General features: G+C 43.1%; 1 protein-coding gene across 11 annotated transcripts in view; it reads left to right on the plus strand.

The window, feature by feature from the left end:
* Window positions 1–20,519, plus strand: part of ANKS1B (ankyrin repeat and sterile alpha motif domain containing 1B) — a 717,443-nt gene that overhangs the window by 692,204 nt on the left and 4,720 nt on the right. For all 11 annotated transcript variants that reach the window (XM_034987766.1, XM_034987767.1, XM_034987769.1 and 8 more), the window contains one exon: window positions 13,312–13,479. In XM_034987766.1, the coding sequence (XP_034843657.1) occupies window positions 13,312–13,479 (168 nt within the window). The remainder of the gene's footprint in view (window positions 1–13,311; window positions 13,480–20,519) is intronic.

Consider the following 20,519-nt stretch of genomic DNA (forward strand, 5'->3'; position numbering starts at 1 on the left):
GGCCCAAGTCCCCCCACAAATCTACCATGTGAGTTTAACACAGTTCAGTTACTAAGGGACATTGCTGAGCTTTTAATATGCTCAGATGCCGAGAGGGGGTGGAGTGCGCCAAGTCTCCCAAGTTCATCTGGCTGTTGAGCCCTTTTCGGAGAGCACCTTGCAGGGGTGGCATTCTACAGAACATACTTTAGGAAATGTTATACTTTAGGATCTCTAAGCCTGTTTCCATTACTTAGGATCTATGCTAAATTCAGCTTGTGATAGTTTCAGTTTTAGATGACAGGTAGATGAAAATAAGAAGACTAGAGCAAAAGCAGAATTAGGGGGCAGGTTCCCATGAAAAAAGCTAGTATGTACCTACTGGCAAGCACCTGACCTCCTTGCATTCTAGACTCTTGCTGTCATGACAGCAAGAACACATCTCATCCACTGCAGAACAGAAGGCTTCCCAAACCCCACCTTCCAGGCAGTGAAAACTTAGGGAAGAGGGAACAGCAGGACTGGGTAGAAAAGAAGGATGTGTCATGATCTCAGGTGGCCGAAGGGCTATCATGCAGCTAGAATTGCCAAGGCGGGGGGAAGGGGGGATGAGTGTTTTGGTGGCCACCAGATTTCAAAGCTGCAGTGATCATCCTTAGAAGGACACTATGAGTAAGAAACAGCTATAACCAAGGTAACTTGGAAACTGTCATCTTCTATATACTGTTCACTCAATCTAGATTTCTAATAGAATGAAATAGGTCAGAAAGATTTTAATGCATGGTCTGTGGGACTATCAGATTTATTGCAAAAATCTAGAAAGGACCTCATTCAGTAGTTTTAAAGTATGAATTTTTTTTAAATAGCATTAAAAGCCATGACTGTTGCTAGACCTTTGCTAATTCTCATTTCTCTTTAAAGAATATGTTTGCAGTCTTCGATATTTTTAACCATGCTCAGTTTTCTCTTACGTGCAACTCCCAAATTCTGTCATCTTCAGTGTGCAGCACGTGGTATGGCTCAGACGGGCTCAGGAATATGCAGGGAATGTTGAAGTCATGCTGCTGGTGGGTGGTGGATGTGGGAGACAAAGCTCCGTCTTTCCTGTGCTTTCTTGGCTGAATGTGGGCCATGAAAGGAACTAAACTGGAGAAGCAGAAATGACGAAATGCAGGCAGACATGTTTGGCGGACTGTGTGACAGCATCTGATAGTACTCTGCCATCAGGACGTACCAGCAAGCCAAAGCAGAGACGGAAAAGAACAGTGGAGTCAACCACACTGTCCTGACCACTGAGACCTACGCCATCTTCTGACTTTGCCTCTGCTACGAGTTTCTTTCTCAGTTTTCTCATCTGTTTAATGAATTTAAAATTCCTGAGCCCCCCTCCTTTTTTTTTTCTTTCCAGTTTTAGTGAGATATAATTAGCAGATGACATTGTATTCGTTTTAGGTACACGACATAATGATTTATGTATATATTGTGACGTGGTCACTACAATAGCTTTAGTTAATATCCATCAGCCTCACAGTTAAACGGTTTTTTCCCTCGTGATGGGAACTTTAAGATCTACTCTCTCAGCAACTTTCAAATACACAGTATGGTATTATGAACTGTAGGCACCGTGCCATGCATGACATCCCTAGAACTTGTAACTGCAAGTTTGTGCCTTTTGACCCCCTTCACCCGTCATGCCCATGTGCAAACTGAGAATATATATGCAGGGTAGCTCGAAGTCCCTGACGAGAAGTATTTATGACCGATGCTGCCAAGGTTGTCCGACAAAGTGGGAACTTAGTGCAGAAAACGGCTGCTATTGTTGTTGACGCTAGCCGGCCTAGCGTAATACTGTACAGCAGCTGGGTGGTAGCTTTCGTTCTCTTTCTCATTTCCTCCACCTGAAAGTGGCCCTTGATCTCTTTGATTCCGAGACTGTGGAAGGGCATGACCATGGAAGAAAATGTTAAAGTGCATAGAGCCCGGAGGACGGACCTGTGTCACTTCCCCTGGCCTGTCTGCCATGTGTAATAACACCCGGCAGCAAAACCCAAGCTGTTCCCTGGCCCCTGAAATGCCTCAGCAAGTCAGTGTCAGGAAGGATCCTGCTCCCAAGAGCAGTGAGGGGCTCTAATTGAATAAAAAAAAAGCAACATTGGCAGCCCAGCGGTTCTTACACATCACCACCTGTTCCCTCACCGAAAACAGGAATAAATTAACACTGTCAGGGTGCATTTATCTGTATCTTTCAACTCCACTGGCATAAATCATTGAGAATTAACCGAGTCACAAAGTCAAAGGTGGGTGGATATTCAAGGAATATTACTCCTTTTTTTTTTCTCTCATCCCTATTTTTTGTGGGTGAGGGAGGGAAGGATGTTATTAGTGCCTTAACTCAATCCCAGTTTTTGTGAAATTAAAACAAAAGGGCATTCTGGCCTTTTTTTTTTTTTTTTTTCACAGATTGCCTGGCAGCATTTATACATGTGTTCATATAATATAGCCTCTTTCCGAATGACTAAAAATCACATGCCATGTTTAGAGGTGTGGCCTTTAGAATCAGGTCAGCACCTCTTAGCTTTATAGTTTGGCCAAGAACTAATCCTCAGTTTCCTCATCTGTAAAACAGAGATGAACAACAGTACCCAGCACCTACAGCTCTTCTTAGAATTAAACGCGATACTGTGTGTCCATTTCCAGCCCAGGGTGTTCAGTCATTCTCAGCTGCTGAGGACAGGAGATGGGTAGTAGCAGTTGTTCAGTAGTCGTGGTGGTTGTATTCTTTCTTGTCCTCAGAACCTGTATGAGGATTTATGTCCCAGGTTTTCGTATATAGCGTGTGTTTGCTGCAGCAACATTCCACACTTGGAGGGAAAAAGTCAAAGGCCATTTAAATACATTTATTGAGTGCCTACTATGAGTCAGGCACAGGTCCCTGCTCTCCAGGAGCTCTTAGTTCCGTAGAAGAAGTAAGGACATAACAAATAGTTGCAATAAAATCCCACCCATGCTATCCTGGAGCTGAGCCAGCACCGAGCAGGGCTGGGGCTGCTCCCAGAGGAGGCGTGCTCCCTGCTTCGGCTGGAAGCTGAATGCTTAGTTTGTGTGAACATGTGATAAGTTTGGAGGCGTGACAACTCATTAATTCACTTTGCAATGGCGAGCTCAGGGCATTAGATGCACATCTGCGATAAGCAAGGAAAAAGTCATTTGTATTTACTGTGTTTATTAAGCCAAGGAAATGGACTTTTTCATTTGAGAAAGATTTTCAATGAGAAGGTTTAAAGTAAGAAGGGTTTTGAATTTGGTAAGTGCCCCTTTTCAAAGGCGTAACAAGTTAGTGACAGGGGTACTGTAGCTTCCACTAGGAGCTTTGACTTTGAAGAGTGGGGAGAGGTTGAAACCTAGCAAATCTCTCTTTTGACACCCTTTCTCCAAATCCCTGCCAAGTAACAGGGAAAAGACCAGCTGTGTTTCCCTTCTGCCCTGGCAAGCCAGTCCTGCAGCATGGCTGCCCGAGGCCTGCCATCCAGCCAACTGGGTCTGTGGTTCCATGTGGACAGGTGCATGGGTGCATGATCTCCATGGTGGACCTGGATGCATGATCTCCATGGTGGACCTGGAATGCTACAAGAAAGCAAGTCCTGACTTAGGGAGGAGGGACCAGCCTCCTTGTTAGGCCTTTGCTAAGCCAGTGCACACTCATGTACTCAGGGTGAGGCATGAAGTTAAACTTTAGCAGGTAATGGTGGAATGCTCTGCCACCTTTAAAAATCTGGTTTTTGAAGAACATTTAGCAGCAGGAAAAAGCCATTCATGATTTAATGTTGCATGAAAAAGCAAGTTATGAAACCACACATCAAGTATGATTTTAATTTTGTTTTAAATTCACATACCTAAGTATTCATATCAAAGTATTTGTGTATATATATGAATGTAAAAAGAAAATAAGCCAAAATGCAGTATTGGCTCTGTTCCAGCAATAGAATTTTACAGGTGGTTTTCTATTTTCTTTATATATTTTCAGAATTGTCTACGTGTACCCCTGTTATAGTTACGGGAAAATATTAATTTCATGATTCTTTTAGTGAGCTGAAATCAGCCCTAAAGAGGCTATCGGCACATTGACCAGTCGACATGTCAGCCGTGGACCAGATGCCTAATATAAGACCTGTGATGGGCAGTATTTATTTCTACAAATATAATCTATCAAGATTAATTTCTGACTTGTACTTGAGAGAACTAACTATAGGTAGAGTTAAGGAGATGTCAATGAATTCTGTGAATATGCCCAGAATATTCTCAGAGTTATTTTTACCTCAAGACGTGGGTGAAGCAACTTGTAGATGAAGCTTACCCGAGGACTTAAAAAACAAGAAGTACAAGCAAAATACAGCCAAAAGAGAAATGTGGCTTCTTTCTGGAGACCCCACTGAGGACCCAGATTGAAAACCACTTTCCTTTGTCTTCAGGCCCCGTGGCATTGCCTGCACTTCTGGGGCATCCGTGCCCCCAGGTCTACCTGCGGCAGAGAAGAGAGATGGCAAGAATTGGCTCTGGCCATCCGTATTCACCCTTATCTAATCCTTAAGTGCAAGTCCTCTGATCTTAGGGACCTACCAGGCAGCTTCCTTTTTTCAGTTCTTCCAGCAAACATTTGTTGAGCACCTAATGTACCCTAAGCCCTAAAGACACAAAGTCAGATGAAACTAGAGCCTTCAAGGAGCTCCATCAACTGAGAAGGTTGACCCTATGAAGAGAAAACACTAGTAAATACCACGCAGTGTAAGTAGAGCCGTGTCAAGGTGCTGCAGGGCTGCCTGAGGAGGGCCACCTGGCTGAACCTGGGGGTCAGGAAAGGGGACTAAGAGAGGACTCCTAGAAGATAGAATGCCCCAGGTGAATCTTCAAGGACGAGCGGTAACTCACCAGCCAGAGGTGAGAGATGGGAAAAGGTGTTTTGCCAAAAGCAAAAGCCATTTTATAATAGAAGACTTGGCCATTTGGAATCATTTCTGGGGTGACTGATGCCATGAGAACATCCTCTCAGATGAAGGCCAGCCCCTTGGTCACTGCATCTCTAAGCACTGGCTGGTAGATTGTCGAGCCCTGCAGTCTGGCTTTTGCACAATATGCTGCGATTTAACATGGTGTCAACTATATGTACATCTCTGGACTGAATCCATAGTTGGCTAGGTAAGACACATCAGCTTCTAACCATACAATCCTGGATCTCCCAGGGTAGAAAGGGACCTCAGGGTCACCTGGACCAGTCCCCATCCCCAGTGCCATCTCAGTGCCAGTGACGGCTTCCATAGGTAGGTAGCCCATGGCAGAGCTGGCCCATGCAGGTGATCTAGGCATGGTCGTGATTCAGCAGTGCTGGTGTAGCAAACCTGAGGCTCCTCAGAGTGCCCTTGGCTCTTCCGCTCTGTCCAGGGCTTCCAGGCACAGACACAGCCCATCCCTTGAATGTCTGTGTTTGCATCCTCTTCAGGTGTGGGTGGCCTCTGCTGACCCCCAGAGGCCAAATAGCCAAATGAGGGCCTGTAGTTTTCTGGGGCTATGGAACTAACATGTTCCTTCAATGGCAGTTACTGAAATGTGGTGGTGGTTTTTTAATGCTAATGGAAAGTGCCAGTAGGTAGGTCAGAATGGTCTACTTGGAAACAGCAGCTTCCCAGCCTGGGTCAAAAAGGCCCTCTCTCCCCATGGCACCCCGTCCCCTCTAGGCTTGCTCACTTATTGTCACATTCAGCAGGTGAGGAGAAGGCCGCATCGGATGTACCTTATCAGCCATTTTGGCAGTAACAGGTTAAACAAAGTGAGCTCTCAAACAAATGTTTACGTGAAGAAATGGATACCACTTATACCTCTTTCCATAAAGAATTTAAGGCAACCTCCATAAATAGGTAAGCTAGATCTGAAAATATAGGTACACACAGATCTGAACTAGGGAAAAGACCTACTAAAAGGAAGATCAACGCCAAGGGAAAAGTTTTAACGTCAATATGCAGACCACAGAGTTGTACGTAGTTATTAGAGCCGAGCTACAAATTTGGCTCTGAGCTTCCTGGAGGTCAAGGGAAATAGGGAGACACATGCTTCTTTGAAAGAAGAGTAGAACCCATCCTCTCAGAAAACAAAACTTCAGTGAGACTGAAGTCTGAAAGGACTCTTTGTCCTGGGTCTCTATGACAGAATATTGTGTGATAGTATCTTACTAACATTCATGCAGTGAATCTCCCAAACACAAGATGCTTCCTTCGAGGCGCCCTCAGTGAAAGTAGAACACCAGCAGACTCATGAAAGCAGTAAGGCAGGAAGTCCAGTGGCACAAAATACTGGCTCATCTGAGGTCAGATCTGGGTTTGAATCCTGGCTCTGCCCCTCACTAGCAGTTTGAACTTGGCCAAGTTAATCTCACTAATCCTGAGCTTCTCACACATAAAATTGGGGGTGACAGTTCTCCCTTTATCAGGTAGCTGTGAGGGTTAGATTATCTACATCAGGCACTTAGCAGGTCCCTGGGATGGAGTGAGCAGTGTCATGTGGTAGTTGCTGCCAGCACTGCTTTATCGTCCCTGTGAGACAAAACAGAATATGGTTCAGATTCACAGGTGGTCCAGCTTGGTGCAGGCATAAAGCCTAGCACAGCTGCAAGAGTGGGCTGAGTGCATGTCTGTAAGCTAATGTCCACACACAACAGTTTTCAGCTGAGCTTGATAGAAATTGGACAGCAGAAGGTTCTACTCTTTGTACTGAGGGTAGAGGTCTTGGGGCTCCAGGTTAAAGAAAGAGCTAAGCATTCTAAAATTCAACTGAGCAGATGTTAGAATTGACATCCAGTGTGAAAACTGAAGAGCCTAAAAGAGATTCTTGGCCAAATGGATGGCCAGCCCCTCTGGTACATGGAGGCGAGCCAGAGTGACACCTGCAAATAGGGCCTGGGTTGTCTTGGAACTGTTTCCAGCCCTCTCTGCCAAAGAATGAAAAGGCACCTAGAACCCCAAGGTGATGGGTAAAGAGTAAGCTGTTTTTGAGCTAGAATATTTTCTCTTGTTTTTAATTATCAAAATGGAAAAGCTTATTTTTTATGACTGTAAAATTATTCATCTTCATTTGAATAAAGTTCAAAACATACAAAGAAAAAGAAAAATTATCCACAATCTCAACACTCAGTGATGACCATTAGTAACATTTTAATATATATCCCTGTTTTCTATGCACATAGACAGATACCATCTATGTTTGTATTTATCCATATATTTTTACTTAGTCTTTTAACCAGTTTTTTAAAACGACTCAGTTTTCATTTTAATTGGCTGCACTGTGTGAATCTATGTAGTATACTTAATTAGTCCTCTATTTATGAAAAATTTTAAACATGATAATGAATATTCTTGCAAATATGCCACTGAACCCTTCAGCCTAAAAAATGTTAAAGCCCCTATTTTATCAAAAATGCTTGGTTTTGTTTTTTTTTAATTCTAAAAATGAAAGAATGCTTTTGTTTCCAGTCCCATCCTGGGCCACCTCCATAGTTGTCCCTCCAGGCCCAGCAGTGGCCTGGCTCTTGAGGATGCAGATAGAGCTGATTGCTAGGACAGAATCAGAAGGCACCCCCAGAACAGGGCACCCCAAAAAGAATCCCAGACTGGATGGACACAGGAGGACACAGTGGACTCCCAGGGGCAAGCAAAGTCAAGAACTGTGCTCTCCCCAAATTTGTTTGGAGGTTTCCAACAAGTTTGGAAGGAGTTTCCAAACTCCTCGCAGGAGGGATGGGATGCAGCCTGGGGCTGCCGTCACTGGGATGGTCACTGTAGATTCCACCTGCCTATGTTCTGTACCTGTGGTAAGAGCTTATTTACCGTACAATGTGCCGCAACATTTCTAAGTTTCGTGAGCTGGTTCTTCCTTTATAAGCTGACGATTCAACATATTCATTTCTTCCTTTATTATAATGATCATTACCAGGTTTTGGAAATGCTAAGTATTAATCTTTCAAATAAAACACGGAAGTATAAAGCAGGAAAAAAAAATCATAAAAGAATCCCAGTGATACATCAGTTAATACCTGAGTGACCAGAATTTTTCCTAGAGGACAGATTGCCCACATCTATGCTGCGGTTTTTCTAACACCAAACTGATGAATGTGCTGGGTACAGCCTCAGTGACTAGGAGGCAGAAGGACAAGGAGGGACATTTCTTTGTCTCTCCAAGAGCTTCCCCTCCCCCACATCATTCAGTGAGCACTTCCTGGACACTTGCCATAGGCCAGGCACCGGCCAGGCATTAGGGACTCAGCCTGACACATGGAAGTAGCTCAGTAAGTAGCCAACGTGGTCAACTGCAGTCCTGACTGCCTTGAGCTCCTAGTAAATGCAAGCTTGCCTACACATCTCCAGTTTGCATAAGAAAAACAAGTTTGTGTCCCTTGATTACTATTAAGATCTCTCCTTAAAATATGATGGCTCTGCAAATTCCTCTAATGTAGCAATTCTTAATTCGAAGAACAGAATCCCTAGGGGAGAAGGGAAGGGCTTTAGAGATGGTGATGGTCCCCCTGGGGCGGTTGTCCCCATTGACTTGGGATTCCCTGCCTTCATCCTAAAGAGTCTCTGCTGGAAAGGGAGTGTTGCCTGGCATCCCTCATCATGTAAGGGGCACATCCAATGGTTGAGAATCCTTGTGATGATGGATCATGTTAAATCACGAAGGACACCCTTTGCCTGGAGGCTGAGACCCAAGCAAATTGTGTACCGTTAGGTATCCTCACCCCAGCCAAGATGCACTTACCACCCAGTAGCTTCTGTATTTAATGTTTTTAAGCTTTTTTTTTTTTTTTAACAGTTTGCAGAAGTCATTTATCTTAACTATAGTTCTAAGTTCAAGAGCAGGGCCTACCAACACCTGGATTCAAATCCTAGCTCTGCTGTGCTGGCTTCATGACCAAGTTATTTAACCATTCTGAGCTGAATTCTCTCACATGTGAAATACGAATAATAGCCCCACTGTTATAACCCCTACAGGGTGGTTGTTGTTGTTAGGATTCAATGAGAGAGTCCATGTGAAGCATGTCCTATGGTACATGGCACACAGAAAATAATGTTGGCTGAAATTGTCATTGGTTAAGTGTAATCATGAGTGATTCTCGAAACAATCCAGTGAAGTCACTACTGCATGTTATCATCCCCATTTTTAAATTAAGAAAAATGAGGCTCAGAGCATGCTGTCCCCAGTCATCATCCCCCACGCCTGTACCAAACATGCATGCACACACACAGGCTACCCGCTTTCATTGGTGGTCTTTGTAAGGTAGAAAATGCTCAAGACCAATTGCCATAATAAATGTGATTCTAGAAAGAGACTCATGCTGGAAAAGCCAAGGCAGGTATTTTCCAATAAGCCAGGAGGGGCAGAAAGAGCCACGGTCAGAGACAGGCCAGGTTAACGTAGTGAACGTAAAGCTGAAAGGGTTTGAATTTATGCTCAAGGGAGGTAGTGACTAGAGATGAGAACATGGTTGTGCCAACTTAGAAGGACATTCCAGCTCTGTGGTTTGGGCTAATATGTGTGAAGGGACACCCTAGTGCTTACTGTGATGCTGTGACCAGGATGGGTCACAGGAGGCATCTAGCTTCCCCACAGCCAGGGCTGAGGGTGGGGTGGTTCCAGGAGTGACTCCCCACGACTACATACTGTTCATCCCAGCTCAGAGGCTGGCAGTTCTCTTCCTGCTACCGGAACGAGGAGCCAGCCAGCCTTCTTCAGCACTGAATGGTGTTCCAGTTATCTGTTGCTGCTTAACAAGCCACTCCAAAACTTAGTGACACAGAAGAACATCCATTTCATTATGATTCTGTGAATGAGGGATTTGGGCAGAATATGGCAGCTCTGCTCTTTTCTGCTCAGCGATACCTGGGGCCTCCGCTGAGGTGGCTCAGATGGCTGCTGATGTTGGGACAGCTCTACTAGGGCCATCTCTCTGGGGTCTTGCGTCCTCCCCGTGTGGTGTCTCCTAGAGACTGAATGTCCAGGATGACTCCTTCGCTGGGATGACTGCAACTGCTGTTTATTTCCAGGCAGCCTCTGCCATTTGGCTAGCTTGGACATTTGCGTAGCATGGTAACCTCGGGGTGGTCAAATGTTTACACATGGCTGGCTTCCCTCAGAGTGTTTCAAGAGGCCTGGATGGAAGCTACAAGACTCCTTACAACCAAATCTCAGAGGTCCCAGCATGTCACTTCTGCAATACTCTGCTAATTGGGAAAGTCAGGAAAGCCAATCCAGATTCAAGGAGGTGGAGAAACAGACTCACCCTCTTCGTAGAAGGTCATGGCGTAGACACAGGGCAGTGGAATGGATGGCAGCCGTCTTGGAGACAAGCTACCACATGTGGGTAGGGGTAAGAACATGGGCTTTGAGTCACAAATACTGGTTCACATCACAGCTCTGTAACTTTCTAGCTCTGTGATGTCAGGTAAGTTACTTAGTCTCTCTGAGCCTCATCTATAAAATAAGGATAAAGAGATTTTGCAGATAACTGTGGTAATACTTAAATGAGATAAATCTAGTGCATACTCAATTCCTAATACCTGTGAAGTCCTTACTTAATGGTAGCTATGCTACCTACAGTAATAACTCTATATAGTATAACTGTAGTAGTGCTATTTCTCTCATTTGTCCTTTGCCTATTCATTCATTCATTTAGCATGCATTTACTGAGTGCCTACGGTGCGTCAGGCATAGTCTCAGGCACTGACCTCCCCACAGTTGCAAAGATAATAATACATTGAAAACAGAGAGTAATTGGGCCTTCAGGTTTTTGAGGCATCTCTAGCTCTTCAATGCCAGCCAGCATCACTGGGGTCAGCAAGCCTGGCTCAAAGAAGGTAGCAAGGCTTGTCACCTAAGCCTCTCTGATACTGCAGTATTAATTTTTGGTCTCGTCCTAGTTGAGACTCCTACCCTCACAGTAACCGTCCTCCCATTTAAATAGTGGGACTGTTACTAAGGAGAGGCAAGAGAAATGAATCTTCCTCCCCATCTAGACATGTGTCAGCAGGTCCAACCTGATGAGTGTTCCCCTCAGGGGCCCTGGTATGTCAGTAGTACAGCGCTCAGCATTTAGAAGCCCCATCAGAACCAGCTGCTCCTCATGCCCATGGGCCCTCCCTGGCTTCCAGAATCAATACCTCAAACATTGAGGCAACATAAGAGATAGGAAAGGTAACCGTATCCAACTCTACATAATCATAAGAAAAAACAACTCTGTAAAGCATTCAAAAATAAAGCGAGAAGCAAGACATCAAGAAGAACACAAGCCAAACCAGGAGAGGGCATTTGGCACAGTCTGGTCTCAGTGTCTTATTTGAGCAGTTTCCTAACACCAAGAACTAATTAAAAATGAAAAAGCAGGGCTTCTAACCCACTACCCTTCAAAACCTTTAGGCTTCCCATAATAGTCATGTGAAAAATCTCACTTGCTCAAATGAGCATCTTTGACTTTCTTTTGAAGACACTGGAGCTTTAAGTAAATCTCACTTTCAGGAATTTGTTTTTAGGTTAATGATAAAGAATTCACACTCATTAAGCTCCACTGTTCTAGTATATAAAAGCTGAACATTATATAATTGCTGAATCTGCCGTCTTTCCCTTCATCCATTTGCCCACCTAGAGCATGAATATCTGCTACATAGCCCTGACGGATGGACATCAACCATCTCCAGAGTCATGCTGAACAAGACCAAGAGCCCATGACTTCACATGGAGACTACAGAAGTCAAAAGCCCCAGTCTGCCTTTCAGAGGCGTCCCCTATGCACACTAGGAGGCAAAGCTGACGATGACGTGATGCCAAGTGTAGGCAGTCGAAGGGTTCAGCCCTCTTTGTGCAGTGATGGCCGGAGCTATCTGCCAGCCCTCCTCCACTCTCATTTGTCTGTGCACTGCTAATTTACTAGTCTGACTCATGCTTGGAGGCAAACACAGGATCAGTGCTCATTGCAGGAAGTGCTCAGTTGGCTGTGCAAGGTTCAGTGTCTCCAGCAAGCACACGTCTGTCTTGTGGGGCCATCATTTCTTAACATGTCACTCAAAGAAGACCCCTCCTCTGTCAAAACAGATTTCAAGCTCAGAGGCATTTTCCCTCCTTGGGTCTAAGACCACAGTAGTCTGGCATTGATCTGAAGTCTGGTTGGTCCAGAAACCCATGGACTTCTTCCACTTGGGCCTCCAAAGGCCATCCTGTATCTCCTTCACTGTCTTCTTCATTTCTGTTCTGAAAAACCATGAATAGACATTCTAGGGACACTGATCAGAATGAAAACTTGAGACAGACCATGCCTGCTCTCTGCTGGTGCAATGATTTTAAGAAAGCTCTCTGTTGTGACTGATAGATAAGGCATCTACTTCTTTGGTGTGCTGTGACCTCAGGGGCATTGTCAAGACCCTGCCTCTCTGGGGTCAGACAACATCATGTTTTCTCAGTGAGAGAAGACCAGGTGGAGCTGTGCTGGGAAGAGAAGGCAGAAATCAAGGATTCATATCTAGAGAAGAGAAAAGAAAGCTAGAAGTCATCTTGAAGGGAGTGACTGAAGGTCCGAAGAAAAGAACCTTTCTCCCAGTCACTGCTTGGCATGGCATTTGGGCCTGACAGACTCTCCTGTCTCTTGCTGATTTGATGATAAAATATGGAAGTGGACCCACAGGGAGAGCAAGCGCCTCAAGAAATAGATGGATAATTGGCTCTGTTTGCATGCTGGCTGCTGGAACTGTGAGACACCACACCAGCATGACTAATGCCTCTCCCCTCCGCCTAAATTAGATTTTGATTGTGCTTTAGAGATGTTCACTGAATCACAGATGTTTGAGGTAAAAAGACCCAAACTTCTCAGGAACACCTCCTGTAGAGTGTGTGGGCTCGTTCTTACAAGCACAGCTGAGGCACTCCCAGAACTCAGATGAAGGACCATAGTAACCCCTTATCTTCCAAGGCCTGGGAGCCAACCAGCTGCCCACGAGGGAGGCTCTGAATGGAATAGGCTCCTGGGGCCAGGGGGTGTGGGCCTGCTCCCCGTAGGGTGAAGTTGGGGGTCAGCTCCTTAGCGTGGTCGTAAGCCAGTGCATCGCATTGCTGACTAATGCCTCATGTAGACTCTAAATTGGACCTGGGGTTTCCTGTTCTTCACAGATTTCCACTGACTCACTGCCACACCAGGTGGACTAGTTCAAGGTCCTTGCTAGTTCACCTCCCACAGTGTTCCTCAGCTACTCAACTTGGCCAACCTGCAGTATGCCACAGTAAATGCTTTTCTCTTTTCTCTTGCAGAATTTAGCCTACGAAATCATCCTAACACTGGGTCAGGCATTTGAAGTTGCTTACCAACTTGCACTACAAGCAAGAAAAGGGGGGCATTCCTCTACACTTCCAGAAAGCTTTGAAAACAAACCCTCCAAACCCATCCCCAAGCCTCGTGTCAGCATTCGCAAGTCGGTGGTAAGTAGAAAGAATACAGATGTTCTGAAAATCTTGAGCTGGAGGGAGAGGAAGCTGTTAAGCAGGTCCCAAGTGATGTGGGGGCCTGCCTTTCTATGTCTCCTTTGGCCTCCTCCTCCTGGCATGCATCCTTCACCCTCCCAGCCTGATTCCTGCAAAGTCTCAGGGGACCATCTGTCTGAACCTACAGGATCCCAAGAAAATTCCACTTTCTCTGTCACCTGTGGCAGCTCTGTGAGAGGGGGACTGGGTGCCGCTGCTTCCTTGATGAATCTTTTCTGAAGGTTCAGGCAAGCTTGGGAACAATGTTCCCTAAGGCTTCACTGCCATCCCACCAGGGGCCAAAACCTCTTGCAAGTCACAGGCCGTTGGAGATGTTGGCAGAGGTTCACAGCAAGGCATCCCAGGTACTCTGCTAGAGGAAGCTAGCTAGGTGCACAGGCTCTGTGCACGTCTTGGGTCCGAGCAGAGCGGTCCTCTCCCCCTTGGCCAGAGGCTTAGATGCCAGCTTTCGGCAGGCTTTCTCCCAGCATCTGAGGCTTCCTGCAGAGCGGGGACTCTTCAGATGCTGCAGCCCCTCCTTCCTCCTCGTCATCTGCCTTCCTCCAGGAATTTCCTCCCCTTCCCTCCCATGAGCTCTGTAGACGTCCTGTCCTAACAGACTTTCATGACTTCAAAGCGGCCTCCTCTGGTAGTAGCAATACCCAAAAGCTGGAGCGTTCCCAACCAGCCTCCCATCTGGCTTCTGCTCCGGCTGCCGTATGGCATCCTAGGAACTCTGGGGCTCGGGACAGACAGGCACCCCCAGATGCCTTGCTCTCACACCCACATATCTTTCTATCTCTAGCGCGCTCCTCTCCACCATCCCCGGCTTGTGGGGTCATGGGGGAAGTGTAGGATCTTTACTGTTTGTCAAGAAGCACCTCCGTTTGTGAGCATGTGGCTTCTTGTCTACAGTCTTCTTTTGGGCCTCTACTCCTGCCACCATTCTTGGCAACTTCGCTCCCTGGGGACAGTCCCTCCAGCATCTGGCCTCTGCTCCTTGACTACTCACTTCCACCCCACTTTAGCCATTTGCTCCCACGCTCGTCCCTCATCTCTGAGCATCACCATTAACTGCATGTCCTCTGAAAATCTTCCTTCAGACACCATGGTCCCTTCACCTCTGCACCTACCCAGCCCCACTGGTTCCCAATCCTGATGCACTCCCACAAAGCCAGACTTGTATGTTCAATTGCTTCTTTAATATCTAACAGACATCTGAGATGTAGAACAGAACAGAATTCTATTCATTTTAATTCCAGTATAATTGATACACAGTGTTATATCAGTGTCAGGTGTATAATAGAGTGATTCAACAGTTCTGTACACTACTCAGTGCTCATCTAGATAAGTGATCTTAATCCCCTTCACCTATTTCCCCCATCCCCCCTTCCACTGCCCCTCTGCTATCAGCTCTCTATAGTTAAGAGTCTGGTTTTTTTCTTTGTTCATTTCTTAAATTTCACATAGGAGTGAAATGTATGGTATTTGTCTTTCTCGGACTTACTTCACTTAGCTTTATACCCTGTAGATCTATCTGCGTTATTGCAAATGGCAAGATTTCATTTTTTATGGCTGAGTAATATTCCATTGTGTGCGTGCGTGCATGTGTGTGTGTACACACACACCACTTTTTCTTTTTTTTAATTTTATTTTATGTTAGTCACCATTCATTACATCATTACTTTTTGATGTAGTGTTCCATGATTCATTATAACACCCAGTGCTCCGTGCAGAACGTGCCCTCTTTAATACCCATCACCAGGCTAACCCAACCCCCCACCCCCCTCCCCTCTAAAACCCTCAGTTTTTTTCTCAGAGTCCATAGTCTCTCATGGTTTGTCTCCCCCTCCGATTTCACCCCCTTCATTTTTCCCTTCCTACTACACACTTTTTCTTTATCCATTCATCTATCAGTGGACACTGGGATTGCTTCCATAATTTGGCTATTATAAATAATGTTGCAATAAACATAGGGGTGCATATATCTTTCCAAGTTAATGTTTTCAGATTCTTTGGGTAAATATCCAGTAGCGTGATTTCTGGGTCATATTGTTAGTTCTATTTTTAATTTTTTGAGGAACTTCCATACTGTTTTCCACAGTGGCTATACCAGTTTGTAATCCCACCTACAGTGCATGAGTGTTCCTTCTTCTCCATATCCTCACCAACACTTGTTTCTTATGGTTTTGATTTTAGCCATTCTGACAGGTGTGAGGTGATATCTCACTGTGGTTTCGATTTGCATTTCCCTGATGAGGATGTTGAGCATCTTTTCATGTGTCTGTTGGCCATTTTGTGTATCTTTTCTGGAGAAATGTCTTTCATTCTTCTACCCATTTTTAATTGGATTATTGGGGTTTTTTGGTGTTGAGTTGTAAAAGTTCTTTATATATTTTGGATACTAACCTTTTATCAGATATGTCATTTGCAAATATCTTTTCCCATTCAGTAGGTTGTCTTTTAATTTTGTTGATTTTTTCCCTTGCTGTGCAGCTTTTTACGCTGATGTAGTCCCAGTAGCTTATTTTTTTGCTTTTGTTTCCATTGCCTCAGGAGATGTATCTAGAAAAATGTTGCTATGGCTGATGTCAGAGACATTACTGCCTGTGCTCTCTTCTAGGATTTTTATGGTTTCAGGTCTCACATTTAGGTCCTTAATCCATTTTGAGTTTATTTTTGTGTATGGGTAAGAAAGTGGGCCACTTTCATTCTTTTGCACGTAGCTGTCTAGTTTTCCCAGCAACATTTGTTGAGGAGACTCTTTCCCACTGCATATTCTTGCCTCCTTTACTGAAGATTAATAGATCATATCATGGGTTGATTTCTGGTCTCTCTCTCTTCTGTTCCATTGATCTATGTGTCTGTTTTTGTGCCAGTACCATACTGATTTGATTACTACAGCTTTGTAGTGTAACTTGAAATCTGGGATTGTGATACCTCCAGTTTTGTTCTTCTTTTTCAAGATTGCTTTGGCTATTCAGGGTCTTTTGTGGTTCTATATAAATTTTAGGATTGTTTGTTCTAGTTCCGTGAAAAATGTTGTTGGTATTTTGATAGGGATTGCATTAAATCTGTAGATTGCTTTGGGTAGTATGGACATTTTAACAATATTTGTTCTCCCAATCTTGAGCATGGAATATCTTGCCATTTGTTTGTGTCATCTTCAATTTCTTTCATGAGTGTTTTATAGTTTTCAGACTTTAGATCTTTCACCTACTTGGTTTAAGTTTATTCCTAGGTATTTTATTATTTTTGGTGAAATTGTAAGTGGGATTGTTTTGTTAATTTCTCTTTCTGCTGCCTCATTATTAGTGTATAGGAATGCAGTGGTTTTCTGTATATTGATTTTGTATCATGCGACCTTACTGAATTCATTTATCAGTTCTAGTAGTTTTCTGTTGGAGTCTTTAGGGTTCTCTATACATAGTATTATGTCATCTACAAATAATGAAAGTTTTACTTCTTCCTTACCAATTTGGATGCTTTTCACTTCTTTTTCTTGTCTGATTGCCCAGGCTAGGATTTCCAGTACTGTGTTGAATAAAAGTGAGAGTGGACATCCTTGTCTTGTTTCTGATCTCAGGGGAACAAATCTGTTTTTCACTGTTGAGTATGATGTTAGCTGTGGGTTTTTCATATGTGGCCTTTATTATGTTGAGTTATGTTCCCTCTAAACCTACATTGTTGAGGGTTTTTGTCATGAATGGATATTGCACTTGGTCAAATGCTTTTTCTGCTTCTTTTGAAATGATCATATGGTTTTTATCCTTTCTCTTATTGATGTGATGTAGCATATTGATTTGCAAATGTGAACCACCCTTGTATTCCGGGAATAAATCCCATTTGATCGTGGTGAGTGATTTTTTTTAATGTATTGTTGAATTTGGTTTGCCAGTGTTTTGTTGTGGATTTTTGCATGAATGTTCATCAGGGATATTGGCCTGTAGTTCTCTTTTTTCATAGTGTCTTTATCTGATTTTGATATCAGGGTAATGAGGGCTTCAGAGAATGAATTTGGAAGCTTTCATTCCTCCTCTATTCTTTGGGAAAGTTTGAGAATAGATATTAGCTCTTCTTTAAATGTTCAGTAGAATTCACCTGTGAAGCTGTCTGGTCCTGGACTTTTGTTTGTTGGGAGTTTTTTTGATTACGGATTCAATTTTGTTGCTGGTAATTGGTCAATTCAAATTTTCTATTTCTTCCTCATTCAGTTTTGGGAGGTTATATGTTTCTAGGAATTTATCTAATTTCTTCTAGGTTGTCCCACATGTTGGCATATAATTTTTCATAATATTCTCTTATAATTCTTTTTTATTTTTGTGGTGTCAGTTGTTATTTCTCCTCTTTCATTTTTGAGTTTGAGTCCTCTCTTTTTTATTTTTGCTGTGTCTGGCTAGAGGTTTATCAATTGGGTTGATCTTTTCAAAGAACCATCTCCTGATCTGTTGGTTTTTTAATTTTCTATTTCATTTATTTCTGCTCTAATCTTTATTATTTCCTTCTTTCTGCTGGTTTTGGTTTTGTTTGGTTTTTTTCTAGCTCCCCTAGGTGTAAAGTTACATTGTTTGCAATTTTTCTTGCTTCTTGAGGCAGGCCTGTATTGCTATAAACTTCCTCTTAGAATAGCTTTTGGTACATCCCAAAGATTTAGGACCATTGGGTTTTCATTTTCATTTGTCTCCATGTATTTTTTTTTCTTTCCTCTTTGATTTCTTGGTTGACCCATTCATTGTTTAGTATGTTACTTAACCTCCATGTATTTGTGTTCTTTCCAGACTTTTTTCTTGTGGTTGGTTTCTAGTTTCATAGTGTTGTGGTCAGAAAAGATGCATGGTATGACTTCAGTATTTTTGAATTTGTTGAGACTTATTTTGTGGCCTCACATGATCTGTTTTGGAGAATGGTCCATGTGCACTTGAAAAGAAGGTGTATTTTGTTTTAAGATGGAATATTCTGATTATATCTGTTAAATCCATCTGGTCCAGTGTGTCATTCAAAGCAACTGTTTCTTTATTGATTTTCTGTTTGGATGATCCATTGATGTAAGTGGGGTATTAAAGTCCCCTACTACTATTGTATTACTATTGATTACTTCCTTTATATTTGTTATGAGCTGCTTTATGTATTTGGGTGCTCCCATGTTGGCTGCATAAATATTTACAATTGTTGTTATCTTCTTGTTGGATTGTTCTCTTTATGATTAGGTAGTGTCCTTCTTTGTCTCTTGGTACAGTCTGTTTTGAAGTCTGTTTTGCCTGAAATAAATATTGCTAGCCTGGCTTTCTTTTCACTTCCATTTGCATGATAAATGCTTTTCTATCCTTTCATTTTCTTTTCAATCTGTATGTGTCTTTAGGTCTGAGTCTCTTGTAGGCAGCATATACATGAGTCTTGCTTTTTTATTCATTCCATCACCCTAGGTCATTTGATTTACATTCATAGTAATTATTGACAGGTATGTAGGTATTGCTATTTTGTTACTTGTTTTGTAGTTCTCTCTTCTTCTCCTGCTCTCTTCCTTCATGGTTTGCTGGCTTTCTTTAGTAATAAAGTTGGATTCCTTTCTCTTTATTTTGTGTATCTATTACTGTTTTTGTTGTGTGGTTACCATAAGTTTTGTATATGACATCTTATGCATATGGCAGTGAGTATTAAGTTGATGGTCACTTAAGTTTGAACCCATTCTAAGAGCACTAAATTTTTACTCCTCTCTCCCCCACATTTTTAAGATTTTATTTATTTATTTGAGAGAGAGAGCATGAGAGGGGGAGGGCCAGAGGGAGAAGCAGACTCCCTGCTAAGCAGGGAGCCCAATGCGGGACTCGATCCTGGGACTCCAGGATCATGACCTGAGGCAAAGGCAGACGTTTAACCAACTGAGCCACCCAGCGCCCTCCCCCACATTTTAGGTGTCCATATTTACATCCTTTTATTTTGTGAATCCCTTAACTGATTTTTATAGATATACTTAATTTTACTGCTTTTGTGCTTCCTATTTTTCTTACTCCTTGCTTATGGTCTTTCCTTTCCACTCAAAGAGTCCCCTTCAGCATTTCTTGTAGAGCGGGTTTAGTGGTCATGAATTCCTTTAACTTTTGTCTGGGAAACTCTTTCTCTCTCCTATTCTGAATGATAGCCTTGCTGGTTAGAAGTTTTTTCTTATGGCACTTTGAATATATCATGCCGCTTTCTTCTGGTCTGCAAAATTTCTGCTGAAAAATCAGCTGATAGCCTTATGGGGCTGCCTTTGGATGTAACTGTTTTCTTTTTTCTTGCTGCTTTAAAAATTCTCTCTCACTACTTTTTGCCATTTTAATTACAATGTGTTTTGGTGTGGACCTCTTTGGGTTGATTTTGTTGGGGGCTCTCTATGCCTCCTGGATCTGGACTTCCATTTCCTTCCCAAAATTAGGTAAGTTTTAAGCTATTATTTCTTCAAATAAATTTTCTGCCCCCTTTTCTCTCTCTTCTCCTTCTAGGATCCCTGTAATGCAGTGTTATTATACTGAATGGTGTCACTCAGTTCCCTTAATCTAGTCTCATTTTTTGTTAATCTTTTTTCTTTCTCCTTTTCAGCTTGATTTCTTTCCATTACTCTGTCCCCCACATCACTGATCCATTCTTCTACTTCCTTTAGTCTGTTTATTCCCTCTAGTATATTTTTAATTTGTTATTGGGTTCTTCATCTCTGATTGGTTCTTTTTTATGTTTTCTATCTCTTTGTTGAGGGTCTCACTGAGGTCCTGTTCTCTTTTCTCAAGTCCAGTAAGTACCTTTATGACCTTTACTTTAAATTATGTATCAGGCATATTATCTCCGTTACTTATCTCCAAGAGTTTAGCTGTCTTGCTGTGATTTTGTCCTGTTCTTTCATTTGGGACATATCCCTCTGTTTCCTCATTTTGTCTAACCCCCTGTGTCTGTTTCTATGTGTTAGGAAAGTTAGCTATGTCTCTTGCTCTTGAAACTAGAGGCCTTATAAAGAAGAGGTCCTA

The sequence above is a fragment of the Mirounga leonina genome, unplaced genomic scaffold, assembly GCF_011800145.1.
Source record: "Mirounga leonina isolate KUSES-001 unplaced genomic scaffold, KU_Mleo_1.0 Mir_418, whole genome shotgun sequence".
Taxonomy (NCBI): domain Eukaryota; kingdom Metazoa; phylum Chordata; class Mammalia; order Carnivora; family Phocidae; genus Mirounga; species Mirounga leonina.